At 40.6% G+C, this 21,429-nt stretch overlaps 1 protein-coding gene across 2 annotated transcripts in view; it reads right to left on the bottom strand.

Annotated features, from left to right (window-relative positions):
• The window catches only part of E2F3 (E2F transcription factor 3), a 40,615-nt gene that overhangs the window by 7,636 nt on the left and 11,550 nt on the right, over nt 1-21,429 (bottom strand). For both annotated transcript variants that reach the window (XM_015854758.2, XM_015854759.2), the window contains exons 2-3: nt 2,796-2,907; nt 3-222 (exon numbers count right to left, since the gene is read on the bottom strand). In XM_015854758.2, the coding sequence (XP_015710244.1) occupies nt 3-222; nt 2,796-2,907 (332 nt within the window). The remainder of the gene's footprint in view (nt 1-2; nt 223-2,795; nt 2,908-21,429) is intronic.

The following is a 21,429-nucleotide window of genomic DNA, read 5'->3' as shown; positions in this document are numbered from 1 at the left end:
ACATCCACTGAATGTTGTTTTTGGATTTTTTCTTAATGAGATGGATGCCTTCCAGTACATTGGTGATATCGTAAATCCTCCTTTTTTGCACCTTGAGGACCTCCGCCGCTCTGTTCAAATCTAAAACTCCATCGGGAGATTGGCTCAGCAGCTGAATGAACTTCTTTGTAAGGAGGCCAAGTGATGTATCATACCGAGTCTTTTCTGAAGGAGATTTTGGGGCTTGGAAAGAAAAAAACAAAAAACCAACAGACAAATCAGTTTTCTCATATTAGTTCCGAAAGCAGCATCCAGTAGTGAAAGGATACATATTACAGACATTTCTTTCATTTTTACTAAGGAAATCTCTCAAACCGCTGCTTTAAGAGGCAGCTCACCGCTGGCTATTTGTTTGTATTTCAAGATGTACTTTTCCCAAAAATCACAGGTACATGAGCAAATACTTTTTTTTTTTCAATGCAAATATTTCCATTACTCTGACAGCTGCGTATAGCAAAAATCTACTCAGGCTTTTGCTATGTGAATTCTTAACAGTATTTTTAGAATCTATTTATCCTGGCAGCAACATTTAAAAAAAAAAAAAAAAAAAAAAAAAAAAAACAGAAAATACACCCAATCATTCTTCTCCATCAGGCTGATAGCCAGCTCTCATCAGGGTTGGATTTTTCCCTCTTGTAAGAGAAGTGCTTCTCATGCAATTGAACAAGACTTAGGTGTACTTCAGTGGGAGAACAAAAATGACAGATTCCATCTGTGCCAGTCTTCCTGATTTACGAAGAGCTCAAGTGAATTAGATGAGATTGACATGAGATGCAACTGATAATCATTTCTCCTTAACCAAACAATGTTCAATCTAAGCAACAATATTCACTTCTATTAAGTAAGAAGTCAGCAAACAGTTGGAATCTTACAATTCTCTATTTTCACATGCAAATGCAACATCAATATGTTTAATAGATGGGCTTTTAGGAGTTAAAATACATAGATCAGAAAAAAAAAAAAATCTTTTCTAAACATTCAAGGCTTTTCTGACAAGGGAAATAAGACAACTGCTGTTATAATTCTGCTGGGTTGAAGTTTCCCCATTGGAAGATTGTATGGGAAACTGGTAATCACAACCTGTAATCACAACCTGAACCTCTGATTAATCAGCTGAGGCAAGTGTCGGGTCAGCTGTGGGAGCACAGGTGAGAGTAATTCAGCTGTGCTCCTGGAAGGGGTGGAGCTTGACTCCACTTACTCTAGACCTCATTTAAGGGCTGACCACCACTAAGGCAGCATCTCTTGGATATTGCTCCTTGGTGGAGACTGTCTCAGTGGTTCCCAGCAGACTGAAGGCTTACATATGAGTGAGTTTTTCCCTGTAAATAACCTTTTGGCTATTTACCACTATCATCTTTCCATTTCTGTCACCATACTGAAGATCATCGCTGTTATCAAAACAGTCTCTGTACTTCTCAAACCTTTTGTTGCATTAGGTTAGGTGAAGTGTTGTACAGGATGGATCTTTGGCAGATCTGGTAGCCATTTTCATGTTTTCAAGGTTCAGGTCCCACACTTACTTGTAAAAGTCAGTCTAAACTGACATCCTACCTAAAAGCAAAACTTTAGACTACCATTGTAAAGAACATGATAGCATTTCAATGAAAACCAATTGACGGTCAGCTCACAAAGAAGCCCTGCTATATCTTATTCTTTAGTAATCAGAGCTTGTCTGAACTGAAAAACAGGAAAAGTCATTTCAGTTAAGTGACCATGTATATTTAGAGCCAAATGAGGGTTTTATTGTTGTTTCTGTTTATTGGTTATTTATATTTGGGGTTTGGGAAAGAATCAGAGGATCAGCATGAGAAAAGAAACAGGCCACATGGCTGCCACCTCAAATTGAAGGTGTTCCAGCAAGGAAGTCCTCTGTACAGTCTTAGCCACACTGCAGCAGAATCCTATGCTCTGAATGGTATTGGACTTGTGTGAGAATGCACTCCAATTTAAAAACAGGATGAGGTCCCTTGCCTTGTTCAGCCCAGAGCAAAGGGGCTGAGGGAAGGACTAATGGCGGCCTGCAGCTCCTCAGGAGGGGAGCAGAGGGTCATTGCTGAGCTCAGCTCTCTGGTGGCAGAAACAGGACCCAGGGAATAGCACAGGGCTGCATCAGGGGAGGGTCAGGTGGGGGTTAGGAAAAGATTCTTCAGTGACTGTGGGAATACAAGAAAAGCTGTTCAGAGCAGCAGCTGTGGAGCAAGATAAACAGCATGAGAACCAAGGACACCTCTGCAAGGAGAAGAAGAGTCTCACAGCTCTGATTGGATATGTGCCTGCATGGACAGTTGAAAAGTGTTTTGTAGAATGCTTTGTTGACATGTAAAGGTGGTTGGGAAAGTTGTAAGGGCGGATGGGAAAGTTAGAAAATAACAACTTATGAAGGTATATAAGGGATGTGAGAACTTGTAATAAATGATTTGGATCATTCACATCTGAGTCCGTGCCTCAAATGCTGCAACTGACATGGTCATTAGTGCCTGGGACAGGCTCCCCAGGGTCACAGCCCCAAGCCATAGAAATCAAGAAGCATTTGGACAATACCCTCAAACAGAGGGTTTGAATTCTGGGTGGTCCCACGTGGAGCTAGAATTTGGACACTATGATCCTTGGGGTTCCCTTCCTCATGGGATAATCTATGATTCCATCATTAACTTAGCAATGCAGCATGTTTTACTAGTGCAATCTGATATCAAGCTAGCAAAGTTAAAAAAAAATACATAGCATGCTGCATAGCATACTACAAATGCCCTTACTTTTTGGACTATCTGGACTTCTTGTTGCAGCTCTTCCTTTTCCCTTTGGAGTCTTTAGTCCTTCAGCAAGGTACTGGTGGCCACTTTCTCCCAGCTCCAGCCTTCGTTTTGCCTGTTCAAACAAACAAACCAAGGTGTTAATGAGAGCATTTTATTTCATCAAACAGAATATTGGCTCAATGGGAAAGGCAGACAGCAGAGAACTTTTCACAGAACCTGTAGGCATAGGTTTTACCCCACATTCATCATGAGGACATGTGAATATTTACTGTAATCCCAATGCGTACTAAATATTTCACTGTCAAAGGAGAGACCAATGGTTTTGTTTAAAACATTCAACAGATCTTTAAATTCTAAAACACTTGTGAAACCTTCACCCAAATTGAAAACACTCCAGTTAGGAAAGCTAAAGCCAATCTCTCAAGTACATAAATACATATACCCACACAGCTACATTTCTATTGAAAAGAATCGTAGCTATATTATATCCATATTGTATCCATACAACTTTGAGCACAGGTAGCAGTAGCGCAGGTTAAATTCTTCCTTTGCCATTTGAAACAATGGCTTTGAGAGGACCAGAAAATTCCAGTATTATCAACTTTCCATCAGTGAAATACTACACAACATATCAAGAGAGGAACTAGATAACTGTTCTCCTCTGCCTGTCAGCAATTTTTCTCTTAACCAGAGTGGTTGTGTTTTCAATGATTTCAAATTTGCATTAAAGCTACATACAAGGAACCAAGGTGGATCAAGAGTAGTATCAGAAAGATGATGCCTGAAGATCTACTGGACATTCCATTCAACTCAAAGGAAAACTGTGTTCAATGTTTGGATTTTAGAAAAATAATTAAACTGCTTAACTGTGCAACACACAAACTACAACAAAAACTACCATTGATAGGAATTTTCTTCCTAGACAGAAGCACAACCTGCTGTCTTTGGAAACAATTCATAACTCTTCCATACCGCTCAAGTTACTGAAATTTGATATAGGGATATTTGATAGTCTAAGAATAGAAAGAACATTCCCTGAGTAGATAGAAAAGAGTAAAAAGAAGTTTTATACCTAATGAAGTCTACCCAAATAACTCTCCATGAAGAATATCATTTATTCAATCAATTTGAAAAACTCAAGAGTACATTCTTTGCTCATTCTTTAGACTTGCTGCTAAGAGTAACATCATACCCTGCTCCTTAGTGAACAAAAATGAAGTAATACATTCTGCTATGGAGTTGTAAGACAGATATTTCTGTACTGGCCATGTAGTTTATGCATTTTACTTTGGTTTGTGACCTACAGAAGGCTCCAAATAAGTTAATTTATATGTATTTGGTTTTGGATAGCTGACATACTTTTGCTGGACACTGTTTGAAAACCTCAGACTTGTTAAAAGGTGAGTTAAAGCACACAAAACATATAAACCTACAGTCTAACTGCATGAGTGCTGAAGACATTCTTTTCTATTTTGCATGGAGGGGTGAAGCACTAAGTCATCAGTGACAGAGCAGAATAGAACTACCTACATCCACCAAGCCAACACAGGCACCATGTTCCCACCCTCAGGTGGCCCATCAGCAGCCACCTTCTAAACGTGTGAGATCTCTCTGCTCATCTCCATGATACATCAGTTCTATAATCCAAAGACTTATTTGAAAAGGTCAACTGGGGGCTGGATGTGATGATCTCAAGGTTCCATTCCAATCCTTGGGATTCTGTGAACAGTTATCAAATGTGTTCAGCTAATATTTTAGACAATGTAATTGGATTAAATTAAGATTACAGCTATTCCAATGGGAAAAATACATTCCACTATTTTTCTTTTCAAACTAAGTGGTTTGCCAGCCTGCAAACTGTAAGAGAAAAGAAAGGAGGGGTGAAAAGGAAACAATTCAGAGTGTGGGAATAGTAGGCCAAAGGGATACAATTAAAGATAAAAGAGAATCTCAAAACCAGGTGTGAAAAGGAGGGAAAACGCTAAAGACTAAAAATCCAGAGCTTTGCAGCAACTCTACCCACCAGAAAAACAAACAAACAAAAACCCTCAAGTTTGGACTAAATATCAAAACTGTGTCTGAACTTGTCTTGTAACACATGAGCAACAGAATTTTGCCCTTGCTTTTGTGGTTTAAACACTTGAAACTTTCTCCTGTGAACTTCAAACAATTGGATTTGGTAGGTAGAGAACATAAACATCATCCTGTGGCTGGGCACAGCAGCACAAGCCCAGCTGGGTATATCTGGGTGTACTGCAAGCAACATGATATCATTAGTCTCACTATATAGAGAGATACAGAGCAAAATATTTCAGAAGAGTTTAGAACAGCTTAGTGAAATTACCAAGAAGCAATTTTCAGAAATATTTTGGAATGTTTCATTTCTGGCCAGATGTTACACATCACTCAGCAAGCAATTTCTTCCCCTTCCTGTTTTACAAACTTCATAATTGATAAGATCCAGGACTGAAGTGGTACTGTGTGTCACTTTCTTCTTCCCCACGTTACAAGCCAAAGATTTTCAGGTGCCTTTTCTTTGCTCTGGAGTTTTTGGGTAATTCACATTTTCTTTCCCACCTCCAAAATTATTCATAGTGCTTTCAAATACAAGACTTCCCCTGAGAAATGTCAACAGCAAGTGGTAGAATCATAACCATTTTAAAAATTACAGATTCATAGAATCATAGAACAGCCTGGGTTGAAAAGGACCACAATGATCATCCAGTTTCAACCCCCTGCTACGTGCAGGGTCACCAACGAGCAGACCAGGCTGCTCAGAGCCATATCCAGCCTGGCCTTGAATGCCTTCAGGAATGGGGCATCCACAGCCTCCTTGAGCAACCTGTTCCAGTGTGTCACCACCCTCTGTGTGAAAAACTTCCTCCTACTATCTAGCCTGAACCTCCCCTGTCTCAGTTTAAAACCATTCCCCCTTGTCCTATCACTGTCCACCCTCGTAAACAGTCATTCCCTCTCCTGTTTATACACTCCCTTCAAGTACTGGAAGGGAGTTTGTGTAACTTATTTCTGCTGAAGCACAATATCCATTATTTGCACAAATTGGGTATAATTTGCACTTATTTGCATTGCTTCATCAGTCATAGCATGCAGATCCTTTCGATAGAGCACGCAGGATCTGACCATAAGCACCAAGACAAAGGACACCAGCACAAAGCGACAGAGAAAGATAGACACCAAGAATGTGTTTGGTATCAGCTGATCTGACTCTGCTGCTTCTTCCAGTACCACAAGCAATTGCTGATACAGATACAACTAGGGATCCACCACTCAGCGCAGATCACTAGGAACAGGTGGCACGTCAGGTCTGATATAGTTATGCCCTTTTAGCTTCAACCATCACTGAATACGAAAGCAAACAAACTAAACAAACAGCAAACAGATACCCACCACAATTAATCCCAGAGGCAAAATTACAAGAGTATCTTCAAAGGAACATTTGGCTTTATAGGAAAGCAGTTTAGAAATTACTGGGATAAGCCAAGTATTTTCAAGTAGGCAGAACCTGATGCAACTCACTTTATAGGCTGAGACAGCCTGAAAGATTAACTTGTAGGAACAGGTTGGAGGCAGGTACTCTTGCAGAAGACCCAACCCAGCACTGAGGGCTGCTGAGCGGGAGCAGTGGGCACCTCTTTTCCCTCTTGGCATTTGCATGGCTTCACTTTCATATTACACAGTAGCAATTAAAAAAAAGAAAAAAAAAGCCAGAGTGTTACCCTGTAAGAGCACAACAAAGTGCTCAGTGTTAGGCAACAGCCAGCATGGGGTTTTGCGAAGACAGCAGAGAAGGAAGTGCAGCAGTGGGTAACAGCCAGCATCAGCTTTTGAAGGCTGAACTGTGTGAAACCAAAGCTTTTTTTCTTTGAGAGGGTTTGAGGGAAGAAGAGCAAAAAACATCTTCTAATTCTTTCCAGTGACAAAACCGCAGAGCAAAACTTTGCCAAACTATGTGTGTTGAAATTTTTCCTGCTAGATGTCTCCCTCAGCTTCTTCACTGGATGTGAAGCAGTTGCAAAGTCTGCAGGAGACAGACCTAAGATAAACTATGATCTGAAATAATCCCATCCAGAGCAGGACACATCTCATGCCCCTGCTCATATCCTTCAGAACATAGTAGAGCAGCAGCTCTCTCAGTTGTATCAAAACAGACAAAAGTTGAACCCTGAATAGGAACAAGATTAAAATGGCACAAATTCTACTGAGATGGGAGTAGAAAATAAAATAACCCACTCCAAGAAACTGGGCTGAGAAGTCACAAAGCAACGTCAGTTTGAGGTTATCCAGGCATAGAAAATAGGGAGACTGAGAATGACCAAGCATGGTGAGGATGGAGTTATGCACAGAAATGATAGCTGCAGAAGCAAGTCAGAGAAATGTATTTGAGCACTCAGCTGAGCCACTGCTGGTGACTTGGAGCAAGGACCAAGCTGAGCAGGTTAAGTAAGAGCAGATGACTAAGCCTCACGTTGGCTGTAGAAGATATTACAATTGCTAGGAGCAGATAAAATGGCAGCTTTTCTGTATGCCGCCACAAGACAGATATTGCTGGGGAGGGGATCCAAGCCTACCCAGACAGCACAGATAAATGTTGGCTGCAGCAAGAAAGCCATCATACAAATGCTACATTCAGTTTCGATAGGCATTTCTTTACATCTTCAAAATTAAGCAATCACTTTAAAACACAATTTAGAAGCAGAAGTTCTGAGGCATGAATTCTAGATAGTTGTTCCAGAGGTCAAGAGCTGCAGAGAAGAAAGCAAGAATCTTGAAAGCATAAATTAAGCCAGAGCTTGATGGTGAAGGAGAAGAACCAAAGGAAAAAGACACCTCTGGATGAATTCACAGGACTATTGATAAGCCAAGAAAATTCCTCCTTCACCGACTGAGGAGATACAGCCCCTTCTTTGTGAAGATGTTCAACCACACCATCTCTAATATGTGAGGGCCAAGGTGAGCATCTAGCAAACAGCATACCTTAACACCAGGAAAGACCAGAAAATAGGATAAGGGGCAAAGAGGAAAGCAGGAGAGACCTCAGCAGGGGTCAGAAGCTAGGAAACACTCAGGTCATCAGTAAGACACAAGAAGATTATTAGAGCACTGCCTTAAGACTCCTAGCGACAACTCCTTGTATTTACCTATTTTTGTTGAGCAACGGTCAAGTAACTTCACAATCCAATCTCCTGGAAAGGAAATGGATTTATATGAAGATATATCTACTCCAATGGTCTACGCACAGCTACCAAAAATTTAAACTGTGCTACCCTTTGTTTCAGAAGTTAACCATGGGAGGATAAAAACATAAAAAGAGGGGTTAAGAAAAGAAGTAGGAAGATACAGGAATAGACTGGAATTAAAGCATTTGTACGTAAAAAGAACTGAAAGTATGTTTCTAAAAAGGAGGTTCTGAAAAGCCATTCAGATCTCCCCAAAAATATTCCTTCTCTGTCAAAAGTATATGTTCTCATACAAAACAGAAAAGGAATGGCACTTTAATTACCTCAAATTATATTTTACATATATAGTTCATCCACTGGACTAAGGTAAAAGCATAGAGAAAGATGCACAAAAAAATGCCTTTAGAATCAAATATATTCTAAAACCTATACAAGAAGGAAGATGTTGCTCTGCAATATCACTACTTATTCACCTGGATTGTTAATTGTGGGACAAGCATCTGGTATTTAAAGTAACACATAAAGGAACATTTTAAATCAAGTGAAAGCACAGTTTATAAAAATTGTCCTATAAAACCTACTGTACCACAGGAACTTCATGCATTCTTCTTACAAAATGGAAAGTGTAGTAGAAAGGAAAAAGATAAATAAACCTCTTCCACAACACTAATTTGTGTTTCCTAAGCTATCAGCTCACTCACTAGGTATCACTTATTATCATTTTAATTAAGGTAAATACAAAGGGGACTCTCTCCTAGTATTCGTCTACATCAAAAACATAATTTGTCTGTGAAGATGAATTAATGTTTGCTTTTAATGTAGGTGAGTATTAGGAGGAAGTCTCCTTTGCATGTCCTATTTGGGTTTATAATTCCATAACAGGTACCCCACATAATTATCAAATTAAACTATGTTCTGATCATCAGCAGCCCTTCTTCACTAGCATTTGACCCTGAGAACTGAAGGCTGATAGTGTTACACTAATGAAGCTTCTTTCAAGGCTTCATCAAACCATCCTATTTCCACTGACTTCCAATATTCATGATTCCTAGAGAAGTGTCAAGAGTATCAAGGGAACCACGAACTGTAAGTACTTAAATACCAAACCATAACACTTATATTTAGCTCAAAAAAATTCAAATGTAGGCGGCTGAGTTTCAGCAGCAGATCCCTGTTTGAAAGTAGGATGCAAGCCAGAGGAGGCCAGCAATGATTTTCATTTCTCAGGTTGAATTATGCAGAGGTTGCTGCCAAAGAAAAAAAATGCAAGTATCATGACTGCCTCCCAGTTATTATTACGGCAGAACATCATACAATGCCATTTTTACACCCCCTGAAACGAATACATTAGCTTTCAGATATGCTCAGCGGTTGCAGACAGCTCACTCCTGCAGTCGTGCAGTGCACAGGGAGGTACCCTGTGGTGTGGCAGTTCACACCACTCACCCTGAGTCTTGTCTGAACAGAAGAACATTTTCTACCACTTATAAATTAAACAAAAGGACCTGCACCAAGCCAAGAAAGCAGTGAAACACAGCCATGAGAACAAATGCTTTATCCTTGACCTACAGCTAGTAGGGCACCTTCTTCAGAGAGGAACTGCAATTTTGGAGTACTACCATTCTTTGATTCTCATCTTGACACCTTGAGGCAGCTGACCTGCCAGAAAGTCAGGGTATCATCTCACGTTCACTACCACTAATGCAATGAATGTCAGCAGAAGTTGTATGAAGTTGTTCCATTTTCTTGCTCCTCAGTCTGCTTCAATGCCATGGAATCTGCCTATGCACTGCCAGGCCTGAGCTCAGCACATTAACCCCTGCCAAAATACACAGTTATTTATCTCCCACGATGGTGCAGCACTTTATACTTTTTTTTCACACTAGATCAGGAAGGACAATATAATGGTTGTGCAAGAAATAAACCAAAGCATAAACCACGTTTCAAGCCTCAACAGAATTACACCTATGCTGCATAGGAAATGAATCATCTGAAATCTCTCTATTGCAATTTTTTCCACCCAATATGAAACAATTACTTCTTACTGACTTCTTACTGGAAGCAATGGCTTTTCACTATACTAAACTTGAAGACTTCAGTTACCACTTCATGTTGGAATATGAAAAGTTATTTTCAGGAAACTCCACCCAGTTTTCATCTCAACTGCTTAAACTGCCAAGGTGAGGAGCACACCTGTCTCTGAGTAATCCTGAAAACTGCTCAATGCAATAACTGCTCTTTCATCCCACTGCACCTGCCTGGTTAAGTGGAAGCTCTAGAGACAAAACCTCCAGAAAGCGTACTGACAAACAGCTGTGACTTTTACATAGAGATCAGCATTTCACAGGGGAATCCTGGATGTAAGTTTTGGGGTGGGTAGGTGCAGGCAGATCCCCCTCATTGCTCCCAGTGCTAGGACTGTGGTGGCCAGGCCTAGCAGGCTTTAACATCAATCCAGGCCTACACAACAATGTCAGAACTACCATACGCTTGTGCACACCCAGTTCCAAGAAACAGCAAAACTGCTGCCTCCTGGCCAAGGCTGAGAGGTTTTCAGTTGCAGATCATGTCAGTAATTTCTCTCCACAGACATCTTTTGAAGAGAGTAGGCCTGCCACTGAACTTTCATATTGGCAGTAGGGCCAGACGTGACAAAAGACCAGCTGCATGTAATCTCTTTCAATTACGTATCTATGTAACAACTACAATGACAAACACTTATACACAGAAAGATAAAACCAAACAAGAAATTGATTAAATTCACATAGTGGAGGACACTAATGCTCCAGTTGGCTGAAGAGCTGCTTGCAATATTTCAGACCTTTGCATTACCTTAAAGCTTCTGATTGGCGAGAGCACTGCTGAACTGGGACAAGGGAAATACATCTTCTGCATCATTGCAAGGTTGGCCCAAAGAAAAATAACTGCAAAGCAATCATTCTCTCAAAATATGTTCTAAAGAGCATTTTACCTTTTTTATTTGAGTATCTTCTTAAAGTACTTTTTCCTCTGTTAAAAGTCATTAACTTCAAAGTAAGATTGGATTCATGCCATTGAGTGGCTTTCACTCTACTTGCAAAAATTAGCACAAACACTTGGAAAATAGTAACTTTCACTCTATCACTCGACAATCAAATTGTCTACAATTAACCTGCTCAGCAAACAAGCCCTGGGAGTGGTGAGGAAGGACATTAAGAGACATGGAGAATAGGCTGGGATGAACATCCTTGGAGGAAATTCCCATAACTGCCAGATAGTACTAGATGCACAAGTGGAAACTAAAGAAGATCTAAAATACTAGGTGTGTATAGTAAAAGAATGATAAGGATGATACTTAATCTTTACTCGTAGATCACTGATGTAGAACACAGTCACAAAAGTCTCCAGGATGACAGAATTAATGAGATTTAATACTTAGAAAATGAAGAGGCTCTGTACTTTTCAGGGAAAGAGGAAGGAGCCCTTGCACAGCTACACCAGTGCAAACTCAGAGTAGATGCACTGTAATTATGCAAGATGGGCTTGCATCACAAGGTTTGCTCACTGAATTGCTAACCTAAGCCACAGAATCTCAAGCTCTGTTTTCCTTGGATGCAGAATGCATAAAGGAGAGAACTGTGTCTGAGGAATTGTACCAATGATGTTTTTAGAGTGCAAGATTTCTTGCCCAAACAGGTCTGCACTTCAAGAGGTCCCCATCCCAAAACACCAAACCTTCTTGCACTCCACATCAGACACCCTACAGAGTTCCGTCAGCAGAGTACTGAAGGACTATGCTGGTTTACTTACTACTGACAGTGGGCTTAAAGGGAGCCAACTAATTCCTCCATTCATTTCTGATGGAACACCTCCATCCACATGCAAACACTTCAGAAACTGTAGCAGGGATCTGCAAACTAAAAGGCAGTAAGTTTTAAATATTAAGACCCACATCAGCTGAAGCGTTGAGTATTCATGCATTCCCTCAAAGGAGAAAAATCCTCTCTTAAAAAAAAGTCAGCAATAACCCTGACTCTGTATTTTTAATTCACTGCCTGAGGCACGACAGTTCGTACATCCAACTACTTGTTCAATTATTCTAATTAGTTATGTGAAGTCAGATCTAAAATAGTTAAACCTTTTGTTTAGAAGTACTTCCTCACCCTACCTCCATACAAGCATAAAAGCATGCAGCTATACACCTCAAAAGTAATAAATGTACTTTGAGTCCTTTTAGGGTGATAAAAATATATATGTAGATAGATTCCAAAGGACACTGGGAAAGTTGACAAAACATTTCAAGAGACAACAGACCTCGATGAGGCACTGCCCAGAGACACACACTGAGAAATAACATAGGGTTCTAAGCACAGACTGTAATGTAGGGTAGTTCTGCAAGTCATCTAAACTGTGGAGGCATTCTGCCATCTCACTTCAAGGAAATCCCAACAAATAAACCCTAAAATATACTGCAGCTTGCAGGAAGAGATTGACAGGCCACTTTAAAATAGTTACTTAGGAGCAGTTCTTTAAACAAAGTGACTGGTATCACATACCAAAAGAAAAATCCTTAATCAACCTTGAAGAAGTTAACACAATAAACTCTCCCATATACTGAACCTCAGAGTAACAAAAATAAATAACAAGTGCCCATGAAACAGGAAACACAGTTTACATATCCAAAAGAAACTACTCCTAAAAGCAGTCACAAAGGAGGGTCCAAATCAGCAGAGAGTCACAGAAACACAGCACACAAAGAGAGGAGAGAACCACAGAGACCAGCAACATGTAGATCCCACTCATGGCCAGTACTCATCTCAGATCAGGAGCAAATAAGGCCACCAGATTTCCTTCCAGTATGTTTTTCTGCTCACACACGTAACTGATTTCCACCCAACATGGGTGGCTAAAATTTAGGCCTACTTCCACCATGCCAAAATAGGCAGCTGTTGTATATACCCTTACTTCACCAGCCAGTTTGGTAGTAGATGGCACAAAGATAGCAGAGTTTTTAACATTTTAAACTCCGTGTAATGTCACAAAGAACAGATAAACAACATCCTACCTCAGCAATATCTTATAACAGTGGGGATCAGAACAATTCAAGAGTGCTGGCAAAATAATGATGAATTATTTTGTTCAAACAGTGAGATATGCTTACTCCCAGTGGCAAAGAGAAAAAAAGAAGGAGAAAGAAAAAGAAAAGATGACAAAATCTGCATGAGAAAAAATGAATGAGTGTTGAGAGACTACATGATTTTCTTTTTCACATCTGAGTAAATTCTCTCATGCCATGGACACAGCAATCTAAAAAGCTGATGTGATAGCCTAATTTGCAAGACAACACTCAGCACAGATGTGCTACTACCATGGGGAATTAATTTATTGGGGAAAATAAGTGAACGTTGCTTTCTTTTGCATATTACAATGTGTATTTCAAAAAACGATCCCTTTTAGCTCTGGTGAAGCGGAACATTTTGGGCCATAGAGTCAAGCAAGGACATGTAAAAAAACTGAACCGGAAGACATGATCTATCCACTTCACTTACTTTATCATTTTTACTAAGTATTCTCTAATCTAATTACCTTGAGATGACTTATCCAGAAAAACCAAAAAAACTACTATCCTGAAGTCTGAAATTTTAAAATGAAAATAATAAATACATAAATTGCATTTTCTCTCTAACACATTCTTTGATCAAATATACTTTACAATATGACCTTCTACACATCGCAAACCACTAGATTTCAACTAGTTGCTATGCAGTTAGTAACATGAAACCACCTTTTAGCCAAGGACAGGAGGAGATTGCCAGGCAATTTCAGAATCTCCTATAGGAAAGCCAAATGAGCAACTATCTGTTAGAAAGGGCCATGAACACAGTTGCTCTCACCACTTCAAGTCTGCATTGTTTCAGTTTCAAGAGCGAGTCAGTGAAGTGCTTATATTCAACAATGCTGAAAGTCACTCTGAAGAACAGCTGAGATGGGAAGAGATCTCTCAAGTCCATCTAGTTCACCCTCACTACTTAAAGCGGGGCAACTTGAGCAGGTTAGTCAAGCTGAATCCAGGTGCATTTTGAGCATCTCAAAGGACAGAAACTCCACCACATTTTGGAGAGGCCCATTCCAAAATTTAATTGTTCTCGCTGTGAAAAGAAGCATTTTCAAGTATTTTAACGGTATTTATTGTATTTCAATTTGCACCCATTACCTCCTTTTATGTCTCTGAACATCACCGTGAAGAGGCTGCCTCCATCTTCTTCCCTCCTGTTGAATGTCTATGTGCAGTGATAAGATCTCCCTGAGCCTTGTCTTATCCACACTAAGCAGTCCCAGCTCTGTCAGACTGTTCTTGTATGTCAGATACTTTGAAGTCCTAATCATCTTGGTAACCCCTTTCATGGACCCACTCCAGTACATCCATGTCTCCCTTGTACTAAGGATCCCAAACTGGACCCAGCACTCCAGATACATCTGACCTGCACTGAGCAGAAAGAAAGCATCACTCTCCATTGCCTGCTGGTGATGCAATGGCTAATGCAGCCAGAGTGGTTGTTCGTTTGCTTTGCTGTTGCTGGTAATTTTGGTCTCCCCAGGGCCTTTTCAGCAGAGCTGCTTTTCAATAGAGCCTACTGCCTGGGGCTGTTCCTTCCCAGAAGCTGGACTTCATACTTTCCTTACCTGAATTTCTCAGGTACCTGCCAGCTACTTTCTCAACCCATCAAGGTCCTTCTGAAATGCAGCACAACCATCAGCTTTATCAACCACTCCTCATGATTTTTTTTTATCTTGCCTATCAGTCAAAATACCCCTGTGCAAATTGCACAGTGAGGTATTTCCTTCAGAACCCAAATAACTTTTAAAACCCTGTTTAGCATCATCTTCAATTTTCAATATTTCTCTTTAGAGATACTAGCACTGAATTGTGATGTTATTATAGTACAGGCTATACTGTTTACTAAGGCAAACCATCCCCTTTCCCATTCCTTTTACGTCCATCCCAGGATGTCCCATCACTCCTCACCACTGCACTGGAAACTCATGCACGACTGCTTGTCAACTCCAGACTTTTCAGAAGTGCTGCCTTCCAGGATACAGGCACTCTTTCATAAAGCATAGCTTGCATTCCCTCTTTGCTGGCTTACAACTTTGCCTTTGGCTGTATTAAAGACGCAGTGTGTTTGAGTGTGCCTACAGTGCAAGTTGTGAGAATTCCATTATCGTTTACTATTCTGCTAGCGATTACTATCAGTAACAGTTTTTTTGTTTACTTCTGGGACAAAGATGAAAGCCTACCACAGTATTGGAACTAATGCAAATACTCACTGGAACCTGCCAAAAGGTCCCATTTCCTAATCTGTCACCTAGCCAATTTTTAATCTAATGCCGTACTGACAGTGCTATATTATTAAAATCCAAATATTTTACAGAAATCAGAAACCCTCTATAACAATTTCATTAGCATAGCAGACAGCTACACCTTTGTTATCTTTTAACTTTTGGTTGGTGATTAAGAAAACTAGGAAAAGAAGTAGGGTGAAGGTAAAAAGAGTTGGCTATCTTTACTGCTGGTAAATATTTTAAGAAACAGAACAAGCAGCTTTTGCAGTTCCATGTACAGAAGAATTCCAGTCTTCCAATTGCGTACTACTTAAACCCTAGAGAAAGGTTCATTTCAAGTCTGTTGGATATCCCAAATTTTGGGGATGTCAGAACAAATCTGAAATCTCCCTTCCTACTGCCTGCTTTGCTGTATACCCATGCAGTCATTAAAACTATTCCATAGGCAATGGACAGCTAAATGGGATTTTCCAAAAGCCTGCAAAGTCTTCCAGTGGAATCTAGCACATAAATACCACTTATTAAAGACTGCCCTAAAAAGAATCCTTTCTCTTAAATAGATTTCCTACTTTAAAATTATCTATTCAATTCAGGCTCGTTGGTTCTTCCAGAAATGTACCTTAATTAATTCAGGAGATAAACAATCTCCTGATTTAATTGTACCTTCTTCACAAGAATTCTCTTTCTTTTGATCAGTAAACCTCGATCCTTTCCACTTTCAAATGCAATTTCATTTATGAGTCACCATTTCCTTCTCACACATATACTTTCCAGCCTCTCCATTTCATCCTTCTCCTCTTGGAGCAGCTGTAGGTAGAGCAAACTTAAATAGAGTTTCACAACTGGACACTAGACATCCTTAAATTTAGATCAAATGAGCCCTCCCAAAGTTTACGCGATCTTTCCATCCAGATTTATGAAAGTTACATGTAATTATGGAAAGGAATAGCTTCAAAAATAGCCAGTGTATGATGGCTTTTCTCAACAGTACAGGGATAGGGTGGACTTCTCTAAGCAGCAGGAGGAAGGGTAAGATAATTCAGAACAGACATTGGAAGCCCCCATCAGCAAACCTCTCGTTTTCTACATTAGTTATTATCCCAGCTTTAACTAAAAATGATATCAAACTGTAAGGGTAAGATTAATACAGCTTAAAACTTACCAACAATTCACTATCTGAGGCTGCAAGCTCTTATCTAACTAAGGTGAAACAAAAGAACTCTCAAGACAATCCTGCAAGAATCCCACTTTGTCAGCCATCAGTCTATCTCAGGAGCATGAAACAATAAGAAACAGTATTGTCATGCCCTGACATCTATAACTTCTCCTCCTTTAAAAAGAGCCTGTTGGCAACAGCAGCGAGTCTCTTCTTACTCCCGACTTCCCTCCTTACACTTCACACTGGCACGGCCTCACAGTCTCTGTGCTCACCTGGAACGAATTCTGCAGCACGGCCATATGCGTTCCATGGCAAAGTGGAAATTTTGCATCTACTTCAGGTAAATATATTTTACTGAATCAAATATTTTAAATATGGCAGAGTTACAGTGTTTCTTGTGTTTAAAAAAACCACTAAAATAACCCAAAATAAATAAGATTGCTACATAGCTTTCACATTTTACTGTCCTACATGTGCTTAAATACACAACAGTGCTGAAAGAAGTATCCGGGGAAAGATGGAAACATTGGCAGATGCTCTGGAGAGAACAGAGGCTCCCAGGAGTGCACAACGTGCAGAAGGATTGTGAGATAAATGCATTTGAATGTTCTTGTTGAAGTAATCGATAACAAAATAGTTACGTTTGAAATTAGATAACAGATTAAAAGGATAACTCCTGCTTTGCAGCCCTATGGTTTCAGGCTGTCTCTAGGGCTGGTTAGTTCATTAACATCACACTAGTTGTCTTTAAAGGTGGAGGTTGCCTTCCAAACACCAACCACAACAACACACCTCCCTGTAACGTAAGATGAAGATGAAGTTCTGCACAGTGTTTTGCTTACTGAACTCTACAGCAGTTTGGAATCAGCCATGCTGTGGGTACACTCAGTTCCATGTAGGACAGCTGCACTGTTCCATTAGATAGGAAATGGGAGACCATGCTGTGAGTGCAGCCACAAAACTCAACCTTCCTCAATGAACGCCCCATACAACTAGCATTCCTTAACAACTAATCTGACCAAAAGCTCCACATTTATAATCCACGTGAGGTAAGACCCTCAACTGCAGTGGTGGGCAGTTAAAGACATCCTGACTGATACCTCCAATGATTCCATGTCCTCTTGTTCAAAACCATGATACCTTAACTTTCCTCTGCTAAAAATCTGTCTTGTGAGAGTCCTGCATTGAGTGACAGTACCTGTAAAAGCAGCACAGATGGTCCTTCCTTGGAAGAAGAAATTTCCTGATAGCGATGACCAGAAAAGGCCTCCAGTATTACAAGCTCACCCTACATACATGATTCCTAGGCAACAACTACACATATAACTTCACTTATTTCAGAGCAAGTCATCAGGCTGTAATTAAAATAAATGTAGCCTGGGCATCACCGACTGGAGGCCAAGGGCACAAGATACGGTGCAAACACAGAGATAAGGAAACACTGATTCTCATTTAAAGCAACTATAGGCTTCCCCCATGAACCGAAAAGACTGTAGCAATGTTCTCTCCACATGCTCACAAAGCTCCTAAGCTGCCCCCAAAGCCTTTACAATCTGAAAGCTGGAGATGGGGAGGGAGCTTCAGTCCTTGGGCACTGCTGGCCAAGCGCCAGCAGCTGCCGGCACTCGGTAACCTAAGCAGTAAGCAATGGCACAAAAGCCGCCTATTCCTTTGAGGAGCCATCTGTTGGCTTCTTGTTATGCACTCCACCACTTCCAGGAGATGCTGAGGACACGTACACGCAGCGAGGCTCCTGGTCTGCTGCAGAAGCAAAGCGTTGCATGGTTTGTTATAGCTGAGGACACGGCCCAGTGCTTACGACAGAGGGCGTGGCTGAGCAGCCTGCTCCTTGCCAGCCTGGATCACCTCCCAGCATCACTCCAGGAAATCCTTTCCCTCATGGGAAGCATTCCCAGGGGCACTGGCCCAATCCTCTGTTCACTTTTTTCCTCCCTTCCCAGCCCAGGAGGCAATTAGGTTTACCCTGACTATCAGAGTATTGTATTTCACTTTCTAGAACACATTGGTCTGGAGCGAGCTGGTGAAGAACATCACCAAGACCTCTGTCATTCGCTCACAGCTGCAGATCCCTGCCACAATGATGCCTTTGCATCTCAGTCTGAGCATGAAACTAGTGATTGCCCAAAGGACCTTGGAGTGGTAATTAATCCTTGCCTGTGTGTTATTTTCTTCAGTAATACCGAACAGTTTAACAAGCAGCACAACTGCTTAATCATAGCACCTGACTATTGAATTCAGCACGCTGAAAACAAGCCTTGCTATTTCTACCACAAATTCAAAGTGCAACAAGGAAGAAACGGGAACCATTAGTCAGCAATATTATCACTGTTCACATAGTTAGAGTTTCATCCATCAGATACACAACAGAAATCAAGGAGAATCAGGGTAATCAAATGCTACCACCTTTCTTTCTCTCTGTTATTGCCTCTCCTGAGATTGACCACATTTGTGGTTAAATGCAGGGAACCAAACTTCCTATAAGCAGTATCGGTAAGGTTCCAGATTTCCACTGTGGTTCAGCTGTATCACAGCTCTGGAAATGCATGTTGGCTCATGTTCACATGTAAATAACTTCCATGCTGCAGCTCTAAAAGGTGGGGAGCTTTGTTTGTTTTTAACCAGAATCACCTTGCTGGCTCAAATTATTAAAGGAAAAAGATCTTAATGCCAAGCTGCAGATCTGTTGAACTAACTAGTTTGGATGAAAATGCCCCGTGAAAGGACTGTAATGAACTCACCCTACCAAAGGAGAGGCAAGCAGCCAGTCAAACAGGAGAGACAACAGCAGCACCTCTGGATCCCCAGCACACACCTCCTTCCAGTGCTCCTGAGGACTCCCAGTTAATGGTCACACGCCCCAGAACTGCAGATGCATATACCTTGTTTTTCTGCAGAGAAGAATCAGCTCAGGACACCACAGACATGTGACTGCAGTCTAAGTAGACTCAAGAAATTCAGTTTCAGCTCTGCCTCTAACAGCAAGAGCCAACTAAGTGAAGGCTGAAGTTTCTCCACTCTATGCAATTATGCACAAGAAGGAAGTGGCTATTCATGGCATTAGCTGATATTACTACCAAAAGAGCTCCAGCCCTACTTTGAGTCCAATAGGGAGATCTAGTGACATGTGCACAAAGATATCCCCCACATAAGACTGCTGCTACATCAGTCCTAACCAGCACTACTCCCTCAGCTCAGTCTAATGCATCCTCTAAATTATACTCCATATTTCTATTCAAAGAGCAGACTGTGTAGCTCTACTCTTCATCCATTCACTCTTAATTCCAGATTCCTACTCAGAAAGATATTACAGCTGTTCTGTGCTGGGGCTCATGCCCTGCAGCCCCTTGTAGCCATGGAAGGACACTCAAATGAGTGCCAGAATCATAAAGACAACAAAAAGTAGCATCTTTGTCACCCAGGGAGAAGGGTGAAAATACTTGTAGAAGGTGTTTAGCATTACTTTCAAGTGATACACTTTGTACTATTTGTATCAGAGGATTTGGAGGCTGAATCAGGACAAAGTATCTCATAACAGCTATTCATGGGGGGGGGAAAAAAAGCCTTCCAATGGGCATTCAGGCTGCCCCTATTGTGCTAGGCACATCAGGACCATATAACCCATAAGAGAGCACAGATTTCAATAGGCAAAAAGCTTTATTTTCTTATGTCGCAATTCATGTTTATTGCACTTCTATACAAAGTTCAAAAAGTTTAAAACCATTCAAGATCTGTTCACTTCTTCCATTCCAGCAGGGCTTTAGCACTGAAGAGTTCACCAAGACAGCTTGAGCATCTGATATTTTTAGCTAGATATAGTATACTAGATACACTCTAACATCTCAAAGGTGCCTGGAGTTTTCTCCCTGCAAGGTCTCAATGACATTCATTTCTTCTCAATTCCTATTCGGGAAGTTTGGGGGCTGCTTTTCACACACCGAGACAACTGAGCTCTTAGAATGGCTGGGAAAGACACATTTCTCCACTTCAAATGAAGTGCTAGCAACAGAGATAACACTTGCCTGGTACAATTGGTGTTGCTTCTCCCATTAGGGGAAGTAGGGAAAGGTGTTCAAAATGTCACTGAGGCCATCAAAACTGCTAAAAGACCGTTGAGAAAACAAAAACTACATAGATCTGAAGGGTGAAGAAAAGGCTGAAATTCTAATCCCTCCTTAATAAACACTGAATGATTCAGTAACTCCCAGTTCACTTTAGGGCAGAAATACCTGATTCAGGCCTTAAAGAAAGAGTGTGTCTTAGTCTCTGCATCGCAGATGAGAACAATCACTTTCTTGCTTGCTTTGACTGACTGCTAATTTGATTATTATCCAAGAGTGGGAGAGAAGGAAAAAGAAAGGAGATGGTCATCACTCTTACAAAATTATTTAAGAGGTGGGATAATTGAAAGCATCTTAATTTCCCTAGCAAGCCTCTTCCGTAATTCTGAAGGAAATAAACCACTCTCAGGATAGTGTCCTGAACATATGTCTTTCTCTGAATAAATGTGCCTGCCTACAAGCCTTATTTTCTTCATCTCTTTTTTCTTTATTTTATTTTATTTTTTAAATATGACTGTCTGTGGAATCCCTATTGATACATACCCCTTCACAGCACAGAGGGTTTCTGCCTAGGAATTAAAAATAGTAATAATAATAACTAAAAATAATAAAAATAAAAGTCTTCTTAGTTTTATCACTTTATGCTTTTAAACTTGTTTCTGTCCACAGAAAACTGTACCCAAGCTTAACATCTAGGCAGCTGCATGTAACTCACTTACTACCGCTGCATTCCTCACTGATATACACTGAATTATAGCAGGAGGTAACTAAGATAATAAAAGGCAAGGGCTTCAGTGCCCCAGGGTGTGCAACAGCATGAAGATCTTTCTTAGAGAACAGAATCACAGAGCAGAGGGGACCTTAAAGGTCATCTA

The sequence above is a fragment of the Coturnix japonica genome, chromosome 2 (genome assembly GCF_001577835.2).
Source record: "Coturnix japonica isolate 7356 chromosome 2, Coturnix japonica 2.1, whole genome shotgun sequence".
NCBI classification, from domain to species: Eukaryota; Metazoa; Chordata; class Aves; order Galliformes; family Phasianidae; genus Coturnix; species Coturnix japonica.
This window is presented reverse-complemented; position numbering and strand designations above follow the sequence as displayed.